Raw genomic sequence first — 14173 nt, 5'->3', positions numbered from 1 at the left:
TGAACTTGAAACAATAATTTGCTATACTTTGGCAAAAAAGGATGGATTTAGCCAAAATTAAACTTGTTAAACCATCACTCACTTCTGAGTTTTCCTAGGTTTGGCAGGTGCTTTGGAGCTATTGATTATCTCTGTTTTCAAATTCTTGGCCAGCTTAAAAGCTTTATAAACGTGTTTTTATTTCAAGATTAATTTCTGACTGCTGTACATTTTTAAGTTAAAAAACTTTTCTTACATTGGAAAACACAATTAAAATAGTTTTAATAATAATAATAAAAAGATTCTTTAGAAGTCTTTTTCTTGATTAACATTATAAGGAACCATGGCCATTTCCTTTTTAAGGATAAATAAAGTGAAACTTCAACTTTGTTTTTTGACAAATAAAATAGCATGAAAAGTAATGTGTACATTAAACAAAATGAGCTCTTCTTTCCATTTCTGTCCACTGCCGTATGTAGTCCTGTTTGTAACAGGCAATCCGCGGAGCTGACAAAAACGCTTTAAATCGTCAACTTTCCAGCGGTTGAAATGATCCAAATCATAGCACTCCTCGCTGCTTTCCGCCGCCATAGCTTGTGGATTGGTAGTCGAAAAATTTAGCCTACCCATAATGCACTGCGCAGCCCGAGATGTGCACTTCGCTTATTGGCTGTTGAAAATGGCTGTAATCACTTCCTGAATCACACAGGACCGCTCCAGCTTCAGCTGTTCGAGCTGCACATCGTGTTGGCGATTTGATCGCGCCACGTAGCAGAACATTTATGCTTGAAAGATTTTTTGAACATTTCAGCTCGTCAAGTGGAGTAAAGAAGTGAACAGAGCGAGTGGTGACATCAGCAGATCGCATCAGAGCACAGCTCGTCTGAACATTATAACAAGAAGTTAAATGTGTTATAAAAATACAGCTGCACACAAGAAGGAAAGAACACACAACTGTTTTACCAAGCCATGACAATGTAAACATGACAAATAACTACCTTTTTAGACGGCTCAAAATGCTTTCTGCAGCTGGTTCGGAACAACGTCGCAGATGGGACGACGGCCTTTGTTTTTATTGTGGACAATCAGGTCATTTGATGTCTTGTTGTCCGGTCAGGGGTGCCTCTGTAAGATCTCAAGCGTCCGTGCGGGTGAGTCACAGTTCAATTTCTTCCACGGCATCTCAGAATTTAATCTCTGCTAAATTGGAATCTGATCAGCACATTGAGTTGGTGCACACATTTGTGGATTCTGGTTCTGACACTAATTTAATATTATCTTTTCTCGCCAGGTCCCTGCACCTTAGATTGTTTCACATATCACAACCTCTGGTGGTCAGGGGAGTGGATGGCCACAAATTAGGGTAAATTACTCACAGAACTCAGTCAGTCTATCTATCGATGAGAACCATGTAGAATCAATTAGCTTCTGTCTTCGACAAGATGACTCACTCTGAGGCACCCCTGGCTGCAACAGCACAGCCCCAATTTCAATTGGGCAAACGGGACAATTAGTGAGTGGGGATCCTCTTGGTCTGGGAAATACTTAATCAAAACCAGAGCTCCGTCATCATCTGACCTTCCTGATCTCGTGGGGGTTCCACCCTGTTATCATGACTTAGCACCAGTGTTTAGTAAAGCTAAGGCCAAATCGCTCCCGCCTCATCGTGTTTATGATTGTGCCATTGATCTGCTATCCGGGGCCAGTCCGTCTCGGGGAAAATTGTATTCTCCATCTGTTCCTGAATGCACCCACAGGCTGGAGTATATTCAGGAGTCGCTCGACACAGGTTTGATTCGGCCATCATTGTTGCCAGCAGGAGTGGGGTTTTTCTTTTTCGAGAAGAAGGATAAAACAATTCATCTTTGTATTGATTATCGAGGATTAAATGATATTACAGTTAAAAACTGCTATCCCCTGCCTTTGAGTCACTAGAGGGTGCCAAAGTATTAACTATGTTGGACCTCCATAACGCATATCATTTGGTCAAGATAAAAGAGGGGGATGAATGGAAGACGGCATTTAACACTCCCATGTGGCACTACGAGTACCTGGTGATGCCATTCGGGCTTACTAACGCACCAGCCATCTTCCAGAACCTCGTTAATGATGTTTTATGGGAATTCCTTAATAAGTTCTTTTTTGTGTATTTAGACGACATTCTGACCTTCAGACCGTGTTACAAACACTCCTTCACAATGATTTGTACATCAAAGCAGAGAAGTGTGAATTTAATAGATCCACCGTGTCATTCCTGGGGTTCGTCATTGCAGAGGGTACCCAGACAAGGTGGCGGCAGTGCGAGAGTGGGCAGTGCCCAGTAGCTGTAAAGAGGTTCAGAGATTTCTGGGATTTGCTAATTTCTACCGTAAGTTTATCCAAAATTTCAGTTCAGTTGCCGCACCCCTTTACAACATGACCTCGTCCCTTCGGGCGTTAAAGTAGACTTCGGAGTGATGAGGCTGATGAGGGTCCTAAAGCAACGCTTTATGGCAGCCCCCGCGCTACTCCTTCCTGACCCCACACGGCAGTTTGTGGTCAAGGTCGATGCTTTGGCTGTTGGTGTGGGGGCGATCCTGTCTCATATGAGTCACACAGACAGACGGATACATCCGTGTGCCTTTCTGTCCCGCATATTGTCAGCCAAGGAACGCAATTACAGCATCGGCGACTGGGAACTACTAGTGGTCAAGGTGGCCTTGGAAGAGTGGCAACAATGACTCGAGGGGGCACATATGTCATTTTTAGTTTACACAGATCATAAGAATTTGGCTTATTTACGCAGAGCGAAGCGCTTAAACTAAGCCCATCAGGCTCGTTGGGCCATATTTTTCAGTCGTTCGATTTATCATCATTTACTAGCCCGGGTCGAAAAATGGCAAACCAGACGCATTGTCCAGACAGTATCATGGTCCTGATGCTCCAGCTGAGACTAGTACTATTCTACCTTCCTCATGTTTTGTTTCAGCCATCACGTGGGAAATAGAATCTCGGGTTAATGCTGCGCTTGAGAAGGAAACTATTCCTGCCAACTGTCCACCGGGGAAATTATTTGCTCCAGCCTCTCTTAGGGGGGGATGTAATTGAGTGGGGCCACAGTAGTCTGTTTTCCTGCCATCCAGGTATCAGGAAAACTCTGTTTGTTGTTCAGCAATGGTTTTGGTGGCCATGTATGGTCACAGATATAAGAGAGTTTGTGAATGCCTGTCAGCTTTGTGCTATGCACAAATTCTCTACTCGTCCTCCTGCCGGTTCGGTGCTTCCTCTGTCTATCCCTAGGCAACCCTGGACTCATATTTCCTTGGATTTCATCATTGGACTTCTGCCATCAAAGGGACACACGGTAATTCTGACTGTTGCAGATGTGTCATTTTGTGCCTTTGTTGAAAGTGCTTTCTGCCAAAGAGTTAGCTGAGATCATGCTCACACGTGTTCCGTCTCCATGGTTTTCTGCAGGACACAGTCTCTGACCGTCCACAGTTCGTGTCAGGATTTTGGAGGGAATTCTGACGACTCCTCGGGGCCACCTCCCGTCTCACATCCGGCTACCATCCCCAAGCTAACAGTTAGAGAAGGGGCTTAGAATATTATGTTCACAGCATCCGTCCACCTGGTCTTCACAGTTGTCTTGGATTGAGTTAGTGTACAACAGTTTACCATCAGCATCTTCCAAGTTTTCACCATTTCACGCAGTTTTCGGTCATCAGCCTTCTTTGTTTTCTCCCACTTATTTAATTTATTTAACGTGTACTTTACCTCCATGTCTCGTTCAGCAGGAGGAAACATTAACAAGGCTGTTTTAACTACATAAACTAATCCATGTGGCTGTGCTGATCGCATGATTTTCTTGCCGCTATTTAAAAAAAAAAAAAAAAATCAATCCTTTGAGCTGGCGTTGTGTTGTTTAAACTGTGTTTAAAGGTGTCCAAATGCATAGACATCAAATGTAGTTACTGCTCTCAAAAACACAAGTCTGAAAAAAGCACCAAAAAAATAAAGTGATACAATGCCAAACATCCATTAATTTGGAAATCAATAATTAATTTGGAAATCAATAGCCACAGCATTGCAATGCTGAGGCTATGATGAGCAGAGCTCAGGGTTTTTGTCTTGTTCTGCTGAGTTCCAGATGTGAATCAAAACACTTGTTAAATACTTTTCTGTGAACCAGTGGACTTTTGTACTACAAGCTTGTTTAAGCCTAAAATGCAGCCACAGACGTGTTGGACATTGAGGAGTGACACAGCCTGTTTGAGTGCTCTCTGACATTAGCCAAAAAAGTACACCCCAAATGATTTTAGTTATCTCACAAAAACCCAGTGTGCATGTGTGTGCGTGTTGTGTGTGCGTGTGTGTGTGGTTGTTGCATCCATACATACACGACAATCATTATCGTAAGATCTCTGATTATTAAAAGCCCCCCCAACACCCCACAATGTTGAGAACACATAATACTCTCCCATGTTTCCCAACTGAAGTCATCCTTTATATAAATAAAGGCAGAGGACATGCTCCTTCTCCTGAAACGTGAAAAAATATGAATATGAAGATACTACAATATGAAGATACTACAGAACTGTTACCTTCCAAAAAGTGAAAAACACCATAATATCAATTTTAGGTAATGCCGTCTCCCCATGCGGCTGAATACTTTTTTAATCAATTGCTGTGTGTTTGCTAACATGCTGACAGTAAGACGCTACCAATAAAGCTAATGACAGCACTCTATTCCAAAGCTCCCACTGAATCTCTGTGCTGTGGAGTTGACAAACCTTGTTGGCCTGAGTGACAAGGATACTGGTGCCTCCAGGTTTCAACGACACTTCCTCCATGGCTCCAAAAACATCTGTCTCAACAGAAAAGGTGAGCTCCAGACCCAGATCACTGATATCATTGTCCAGGATCCATTGCAGATTCTTGGCATACTCTGGATCAATAGACGACACATCCTGGTAATTCACTGGGATACCTAAAAATACAAAACATACAAGCACGTGTTGAAAAATAGATCCACAACATGAACACAAGCACACGCATTTATTTTTATTTTCTTTTTGGAGGTTGGGCAAATTATATTCTGAAGCAATTTTTATGTCAAAAAATAAGGGTGTCACTGTACAAAAAAACATATTTCATACATTTTCAGTACAGTGGAAACAAACAAACAAGAAAGAACATGAGAAATAATTAGGCGATGTTCCTAAGGCTAGTGTGTGACTGAACACTCTTTCCAGATTGCTATGAAAAAATTTAGTTTTGAATTCTTGTGAAATAAATTCAATAATTAAATGGTAAATGCACTGCATTTATATAGCGCTTTTCCATCTGCATCAGAAGCTCAAAGTGCTTTACTAATGCCTCACATTCACCCCGATGTAAGGCTGCTGCCATGCAAGGCACCCACTACACACCGGGAGCAACTAGAGGATTACGGATCTTGCCCAAGGTTAGTGGGCAAGGACAAAAGAGGAAAAAGACCATCCAGATTGTTACTAGTGCAAAGTTCAAAAGCCAGCATCTGTGATGGTATGGGGGTGTGTTAGTGCCCATGGCATGGGCAACTTACACATCTGTGATGGCACCATCAATGCTGAAACGTACATCCATGTTTTGGAGCAACACATGCTGCCATCAAAGCAATGTCTTTTTCAGGGATACATGTTACAACAGCGTGGCTTCGTAGTAAAAGAGTGCTGGTACTAGACTGGCCTGCTTGCAGTGCAGACCCGTCGCTCATTGAAAATGAGTGGCACATTATGAAGCGCAAAATACAACAACGGAGACCCCGAACTGTTGAACGACTGATGTCGTAAATCAAGCAAGAATGGGAAACAATTCAACAATTAGTGTCCTCAGTTCCAAAATGCTTATTGAGTGTTGTTAGAAGGAAAAGTGATGTAACACAGTGGTAAACATACCACTGTCCCAGCTTTTTTGAAACGTATTGCAGGCATCCATTTCAAAATGAGCAAATATTTGCACAAAAACAATAAAGTTTATCAGTTTGAACATGAAATATCTTGTCTTTGTGGTGCATTCAATTGAATATAGGTTGAAGAGTATTTGCAAATCATTGTATTCTGTTTTTATTTACATATTACACAACGTCCAAACTTCATTGGAATTGGGGTTGTACAGTGAGGAAAATAAGTATTTGAACACCCTGCAATTTTGCAAGTTCTCCCACTTAGAAATCATGGAGGGATCTGAAATTTTCATCTTAGGTGCATGTCCACTGTGAGAAACATAATCTAAAAAAAAAAATCCAGAAATCACAATGTATGATTTTTTTTAATAATTTATCTGTATGTTACTGCTCCAAATAAGTATTTGAACGCCTGTGAAAATCAATGTTAATATTTGGTACAGTAGCCTTTGTTTGCAATTACAGAGGTCAAATGTTTCCTGTAGTTTTTCACCAGGTTTGCACACACTGCAGCAGGGATTTTGGTCCACTCCTCCATACAGATCTTCTCTAGATCTTTCAGGTTTGGAGTTTCAGCTCCCTCCAAAGATTTTCTATTGAGTTCAGGTCTGGAGACAGCCAGGCCACTCCAGGACCTTGAAATGGTTCTTACGGAGCCCCTCCTTAGTTGCCCTGGCTGTGTGTTTGGGGTCATTGTTATGCTGGAAGACCCAGCCATGACCCATCTTCAATGCTCTTACTGAGGGAAGGAAGTTGCTTGCCAAAATCTCACAATACATGACCCCATCCATCCTCCCTTCAATACGGTGCAGTCGTCCAGTCCCCTTTGCAGAAGAGCACCCGCAGAGTATGATGTTTCCACCCCCATGCTTCACGGTTGGGATGGTTTTCTTGGGGTTGTTCTCATCCTCTAAACATGGTAAGTGGAGTTGATTCCAAAAAGTTCCATTCTGGTCTTATTTGACCACATGACCTTCTCCCATGCCTCCTCTGGATCATCCAGATGGTCACTGGTGAATTTCAAACGGGCCTGGACATGTGCTGGCTTGAGCAAAGGGACCTTGCTGCCCTGCAGGATTTTAAACCATGACAGCATCATGTGTTACTAATTTAATCTTTGTGACTGTGGTCCCAGCTCTTTTCAGGTCATTGACCAGGTCCTCCTGTGTAGTTCTGAGCTTTCTCAGAATCATCCCTACCCCACAAAGTGAGATCATTCATGGAATCCCAGACCGAGGGAGATTGACAGTCATCTTGTGTTTCTTCCACTTTCTAATAAATAATCATAAAAGTTGTTGTCTTCTACCAAGCTGCGTGCTTGTTGTCCTGTAGTCCATCCCAGCCTTGTGCAGGGCTAAAGTCATCTTGTGTTTCTTCCACTTTCTAATAAATAATCATAACAGTTGTCTTCTACCAAGCTGCGTGCTTGTTGTCCTGTAGTGCATCCCAGCCTTGTGCAGGGCTAGTTTTGTCCCTGGTGTCCTTAGACAGCTCTTTGGTCTTGGCTATGGTGGACAGGTTGGAGTGTGATTGACTGAGTGTGTGGACAGGTGTCTTTTATAAAGGTAACAAGTTCAAACAGGTGCAATTAATACAGGTAAAGAGTGCAGATAAGAGGGCTTCTTACAGAAAAATTAACAGGTCTGTGTGAGCCAGAATTCTTGCTGGTTGGTAGGTGTTCAAATACTTATTTTCAGCAGTAACATACAAATAAATTATTAAAAAAAATCATACATTGTGATTTCCGGATTTTTTTTTTTTTTAGATTATGTCTCTCACAGTGGACATGCACCTAAGATGAAAATTTCAGACCCCTCCATGATTTCTAAGTGGGAGAACTTGCAAAACCGCAGGGTGTTCAAATACTTATTTTCCTCACTGTTTATACAGTAGTGTTCAGAATAATAGTAGTGCTATGTGACTAAAAAGATTAATCCAGGTTTTGAGTATATTTCTTATTGTTACATGGGAAACAAGGTACCAGTAGATTCAGTAGATTCTCACAAATCCAACAAGACGAAGCATTCATGATATGCACACTCTTAAGGCTATGAAATTGAGCTATTAGTAAAAAAAAAAGTAGAAAAGGGGGTGTTCACAATAATAGTAGTGTGGCATTCAGTCAGTGAGTTTGTCAATTTTGTGGAACAAACAGGTGTGAATCAGGTGTCCTCTATTTAAGGATGAAGCCAGCACCTGTTGAACATGCTTTTCTCTTTGAAAGCCTGAGGAAAATGGGACGTTCAAGACATTGTTCAGAAGAACAGCGTAGTTTGATTAAAAAGTTGATTGGAGAGGGGAAAACTTATATGCAGGTGCAAAATGGATAGAAGAATAACCAGAATGGCAAAGGCTCACCCATTGATCAGCTCCAGGATGATCAAAGACAGTCTGGAGTTACCTGTAAGTGCTGTGACAGTTAGAAGACACCTGTGTGAAGCTAATTTATTTGCAAGAATCCCCCGCAAAGTCCCTCTGTTAAATAAAAGACATTTGCAGAAGAGGTTACAATTTGCCAAAGAACACATCAACTGGCCTAAAGAGAAATGGAGGAATATTTTGTGGACTGGTGAGAGTAAAACTGTTCTTTTTGGGACCAAGGGCCGCAGACAGTTTGTGAGCAAAATGAAAAAAAAAAAAGAATACTAAACTGTTCAAAAAAATAGCAGTGTCTGCATTTTTCTTTCCAAACTCAAAGCATTTACTGTATAAAGTGAAAAATGCTTGAAGATTTATCATTCCTGTGAATGACAACAAATATGGATACTTATCACATATTACAACAAAAATAAAGAACAAGAACCATATCATTATCGTCAACTCCATTTAATAACAACTCATTTACTCACGACACCTACAACATTCATAAGTAAATTATGGAATGTTCTTATGTCTCTGTGAAGTCATGAGTGTCCTCTTTTTTTGTATTGCCCTGTTTTAAGATTTGTATCTCCCTGATTTTATTGCCACAGTTTCCAGGGCAGTGAAATTGATAGGACAAGTGTACGATTTATCAGCCCTATTTTTTCTTGTATCTCATGAGGTCTGGTTTATGAGTATAGGGCAGATTTTTGGTTGTAATATGTGTTAATTAGTTGTATAACCACTGTTTCTGGGAACTGCTTCAAATCTGTATTGCACAGAGTCCACCAACTACAGGCATCTGTGAACAGGTATTCCAGCCCAGGACGACTGGACTACACTGGGCACAATTCCTCTGCATTTCTTGGTTTATTTCAGAAACAGCATTTTTGGTGTCACCCCACAAGATTTGTTTCGGATTAAGGTCCCAGGATTTGGCTGGCCACTCCATAATGTTACTCTTGTTGGTCTGGAACCAAGATGCTGGTCGCTGGCTGGTGTATTTGGAGTCATTGTCTTGTTGAAACATCCGTTTGAAGGGGATTTCCTCTTCGGCATAAGGCAAGATGACCTCTTCAACTGATCCATGATCCCTGGTATACGATAACTTGGTGCGACACCATAGAATGAGAACTATCCAAATATAATGTTGCCTGCTTCACTGTCTTCACAGCATACTATGGTCTGAATTCAGTTTTTGGGGTCGTCTGTAGGGTTGCTTTTGATTATTTTAGTAATCGTGTATTCTATCAATTATTCTGGTGATTAATTGAGTAATCGGATAAAAAGTACTTTTGCATTTTTAAAACAACATCAATAGTCCAGGGCTTTCCCTAAGCAATGGCACAATGTTGCTGCACCACCATGCACATTGTCAAATTTAGTGTATCCCTTTCTCTTTTCCTGGTCAACTATTTATTTTTTCACGCGTTTACAAGTTCTGGATCTTTACCAGTGTCAGTAGTAGAGGGTGACACAGGAGTAGATTTTCACTCCTGTCCTGTCCCACTCCCACAGAAAAAATTCATTTTTACAGCCAGTTTGCTTGAGAAATGTCAGAGGATGAAAACGTGAACATTTCCAAGTGACTGCATATTTCTTAGACTTCATTTATATCATTCATTCATTCATTCATTCATTCATCTTCTACCGCTTAGTCCAATCAAGGGTCGTGGGGGGCTGGAGCCTATCCCAGCAGTCCTAGGGCGCGAGGCGGGGTACACCCAGGACAGGACGCCAGTCTGTCGCAGGGCCACAAACAGAAACAAACACAGACACACTCACACACCTATGGACAATTTAAAGATTCCAATCCACCTAACCCGCATGTCTTTGGATGTGGGAGGAAACCGGAGCACCCGGAGGAAACCCACGCAAATCATTCAGAAATACAAACAGTGTGGTACTTTATGATAAATCTGTGTTAGGTAGACAGTTCTCAAAAACTAAATGTCCATGCTGGAAGGATTTTTGGCTTCTGTGGGTGTGAGTGGAGAAACTAGGAATAGTGCAACATTTTTATTTTTATCTTCATTTTACATACAGTCCCAACGTTTTCTGATTTGCGGTTCTTTCTGTTGCATTTCTGAAAATACAGAACTGCTATAAAGAAAGGTTTTTCCAAACTTTGTAGAACAAATGCAAACACCAAACTCTTATAAAGAAGGAAAAATACACAAACGTGCAGGAAAAACTGAACAATGCAGACTGATTTGACTCTCATGATTTTTGAAAATAATAAGAGGTAACTTACTTTGAAATAAATGAAACGCATAGCTGCAACCTAATAACTTTGAAAAATAACAAAAATCAGCAGCTTATATTTTTATTCAGACTAGAGTTCATTTCCTCTTTTTTTCTCTTCCTCTGTCATATTTTGTGCTTGAACATAAAACAACTACATTAAGCCCTCTAAAATAAACATCTGTGGAAAATAACAGCCTTTTAAAGTTCAGAGTTCTCACCTGCTTTATGTGATTTCTGCTTCTGAGTTTCTCCACATCGAGTTTTTTTAAACATACGTGTGTGTGATTTTTATAATGTTCATTCCTATAGTCTCATTTTTTAAGGAATTTTGACCATTTATTTCATCTCATAAATTCAGTATAACTATCACCGACATGCGCACACGGTGTGGACAGGACGTACCGACACATCAGTTCAGAGAGAAATAAAGGCAGCGCCACATTTTTGTTTGTGTTGCTTCCTCTAAGCTCTCAGCGCGCACTCTCACTCTGCACTGACTGAAGCGGCTCATACCCCTGCCCCGCCTCCTCCACTCTCCCTCCTCAAAGCCAGCCGACTGCTCAAACACACATACGGCTGCAGCGATCGGACTCAGTCCTAATTTTAGACGGCTTTAAGCAAAGCCGCCCACTATCTTTTTCAAAAATTAATGACCCAAATGACAGCAGGACAGCTCGCTGCCTAAAACCTTGGTTCCCGCTCCCATCTGCTCCCATGAACTTTTAATCCTGTACTGTCCCAATCACGTGATAAATTGAGTTGACTCCCATCCTGTGGGAATCCTACGGGAATCCCGTGACCTGTGGGATTCCCGAAAAAAATGTCAGCCTCCAGTCAGTAGCTCAGCACTCCCCTGACACCAGCTCGTGAGCGCAGGCGGTCGGTCCTAAGTCAGTCAGGCTGTGTGTGAACATGAGCACAGCCTGTGAAAAACTGGTCTCCGGACTTCAGCTTTTCCACAAGAGCCACATTGATAAATCCGCTCTTGACCATGTCGATGAAAACTTGACTTAAAGTGCACGTAGAGTGGAGACTGAATGATCTCACAGATTGAACTCCAACACTGCTATTATTCTGAACATGCCCTTTTCAAATAATGATTCAATTACATGGACTCAGCAACATTGCATGCCTGTTGGGTCTGTTGGTTTTCTATTACGCTACAACACTGACGGTGCATCTGGAAAGTGATCACAACGCTTCACTTTTTCCACATTCTGCCCCCAAAGTGGACTAAATTAATTGTTCCCCCCACAATTCTACTCTCAACATCCCATAATAACAACATAACTTTTTTTTTAACTTTTGCAAATTTATTAATAATTTTAAAAAACTAAGAAATCACATGTACATAAGTATTCACACTCTTTGCTCAATACTTTGTTGATGCACCTTTGGCAGCAATTACAGCCTCAAGTCTTCTTGAATATGATGCCACAATCTTGGCACATCTATCTTTGGGCAGTTTTACCCATTCCTGGTTGCAGCATTTTCAGATCTCTCCAGAGATGTTCAATCAGATCCATTCACAAAGTTGTCCTGAAGCCACTTCTTTGATATCTTGGCTGTGTGCTGAGGGTCACTGCCCTGCTGAAAGATGAACCATCACCCCAGTCTGAGGTCAAGAGCGCTCTGGAGCAGATTTTGACCCAGGATGTCTCTGTACATTGCTGCATTCATCACTCTCAATCCTGACTTGTTTCCCAGCTCCTTCCACTGAAAAACACCCCCACAGCATGATGCTGCCACCACCATGCTTCACTGTAGTGGTTACCTTAGTAAACACTAGTAGAGTTCCACCTTAGATTTGGAATTTATAATAGAAGATATACATTACTGAATTTTCATGCACTGTCAACTGTGGGACCTTATATGTAGACAAGTGTGTGTCTTTCCAAATCATGTCCAATCAACTGAATTTACCCGAGGTGGATTTCAATTAAGGTGCTGAATCATCTCAAGGATGATCAGTGGAAACAGGACGCACCTGAGTTCAATTTTGAGCTTCATGGCAAAGCCTGTGAACAGAGTTCTTGGTTTTTTATTTTATTTTTAATACATTTGCAAAAATCTTAAAAAAAGAAAAAAAAAGTATTTCATACTGCCATTATGGGGTATGTGTGTACAAGTTCGAGCAAAAAATGAATTTCAATCATTTTGGAATAAGGCGGTAACATAAAATGTGGAAAAAGTGAAGTGTTGTGAAGCTTTCCAGATGCACTGTACTAAAAACACTGATTGATCTGGTTCGTGATGTTAGACTGCTATTATTTTGAACACAACTTTTAAAAGTAAGTAAATGTTGAATCTTGTAAATATTTCAAAATCTTAATGACCTCATTTGTAGGTAAAATAACACATTTGAACAATATGCCTGTGTTCCATTTACCTAAAATGTGTTTGTAGAAGGAACGCGTGAAGTAGATGTTGACCAGTTGTTTGTGGTACAGTGCCAGACCCAGGATCTGACCTGCAAACCGGAAATAGTTCAGGTGATCTGGGTTTACCGAGGAGTTACTGTTTGGCTGGAATGTAGTACCTGGAGATCACACACAAACAAAAAGCAGTGAGGAAAAAAATGTGGCGTGATTTGTTTTATAAAACTAAAGGCGTGCTCATACTTAAGAACTTCACTCCAACTTTCATTGGTTGGTTTATTAGTAGTAGTAGAGAAAAAAAAATTAAACATTTTTCATAAAGAAATGCAAATTTTATGTGGGAAATTTTTAATGTTTAAATGCTTCCACTCACTGACAGAGATCAGAATGATCAGTCTATCTGGCTGCCTGTTTACTGACACTAAAACACAAAAAAATGTGGTTTATGAAATACAATTAGAGTTGGAGAAATGATTCCTGGGTCAAGAATTGATTCGCCGAGATCTGATTCTGCTCAAAAATCATCTTTCTGCCTAATTCTTTCACATTGTGAAACAGATTGTATCTTTCTCCAACATCCACAATTAATGACATCACAAAGACCTGATAGAGACTCTGGGTTTGCTGAGGTCATAATCAGCGGTGGTGTGTTATCTGAGCACACCCGTGACTAAATTGTGTGCTAGGAGGAGGTGAAAATACAGTAAAACTCGCCTAAATCCTCATTGTACAAACTGGATATTTGCACTCACCTGACAAAAGCAAAAGTCCCAAAGCTTTGGTATGGTTTTCTATGTAATAAGCACCGTATATAAAGGATATTTGGTAGCATCGGGCAAAATGTCTGATTTCAATGCATTTCCATTCAAAAAAATCCTTGCATATACCAGACAGCGCAGTCTGGAAGTGTCCAGTAACAGAAGTATGAAATGAAGCTCAGCACTGACTCTCGCCAATTCGTGGGAAGTATTTCCACGATTAAAAGACCGGCTGTTCTTTTGTCAAACCGTGCTGAGACACTGGACCTAAATAAGGCCTTCATTCATGTCCGGTGATTATTAACAAAATGCTGCTTGCTGCCTTCACTGTAATATGGTGTTAAGTTGCAGACATATCCCTGGGTGTTGGGTGTGACGAACCAAAGATGACCGCTTTAGATCACAGCCCTCTGCAGGGCTGCGAACCCTCCCCGTGACGTGCACCTGCTAAATGACAGATACCGTAAAGGCTGTGATTTGTCACTTTTATGTTTTCACTCCTTCCTCTCCCGACATATTTTAAA

The 14173-nt window shown here is 41.0% G+C and overlaps 1 protein-coding gene across 1 annotated transcript in view; it reads right to left on the bottom strand.

Annotated features, from left to right (window-relative positions):
- Nucleotides 1-14173, bottom strand: part of hace1 (HECT domain and ankyrin repeat containing E3 ubiquitin protein ligase 1) — a 205808-nt gene that overhangs the window by 27134 nt on the left and 164501 nt on the right. The window contains exon 19 of the mRNA XM_034173953.1: nucleotides 4752-4948. Coding sequence (XP_034029844.1) covers nucleotides 4752-4948 — 197 coding nt within the window. The remainder of the gene's footprint in view (nucleotides 1-4751; nucleotides 4949-14173) is intronic.

The sequence above is a fragment of the Thalassophryne amazonica genome, chromosome 7 (assembly GCF_902500255.1).
Source record: "Thalassophryne amazonica chromosome 7, fThaAma1.1, whole genome shotgun sequence".
Lineage (NCBI taxonomy): Eukaryota > Metazoa > Chordata > Actinopteri > Batrachoidiformes > Batrachoididae > Thalassophryne > Thalassophryne amazonica.
Note: the sequence above shows the minus strand (reverse complement) of the source record. Positions and strands in the feature narration are given on the sequence as shown.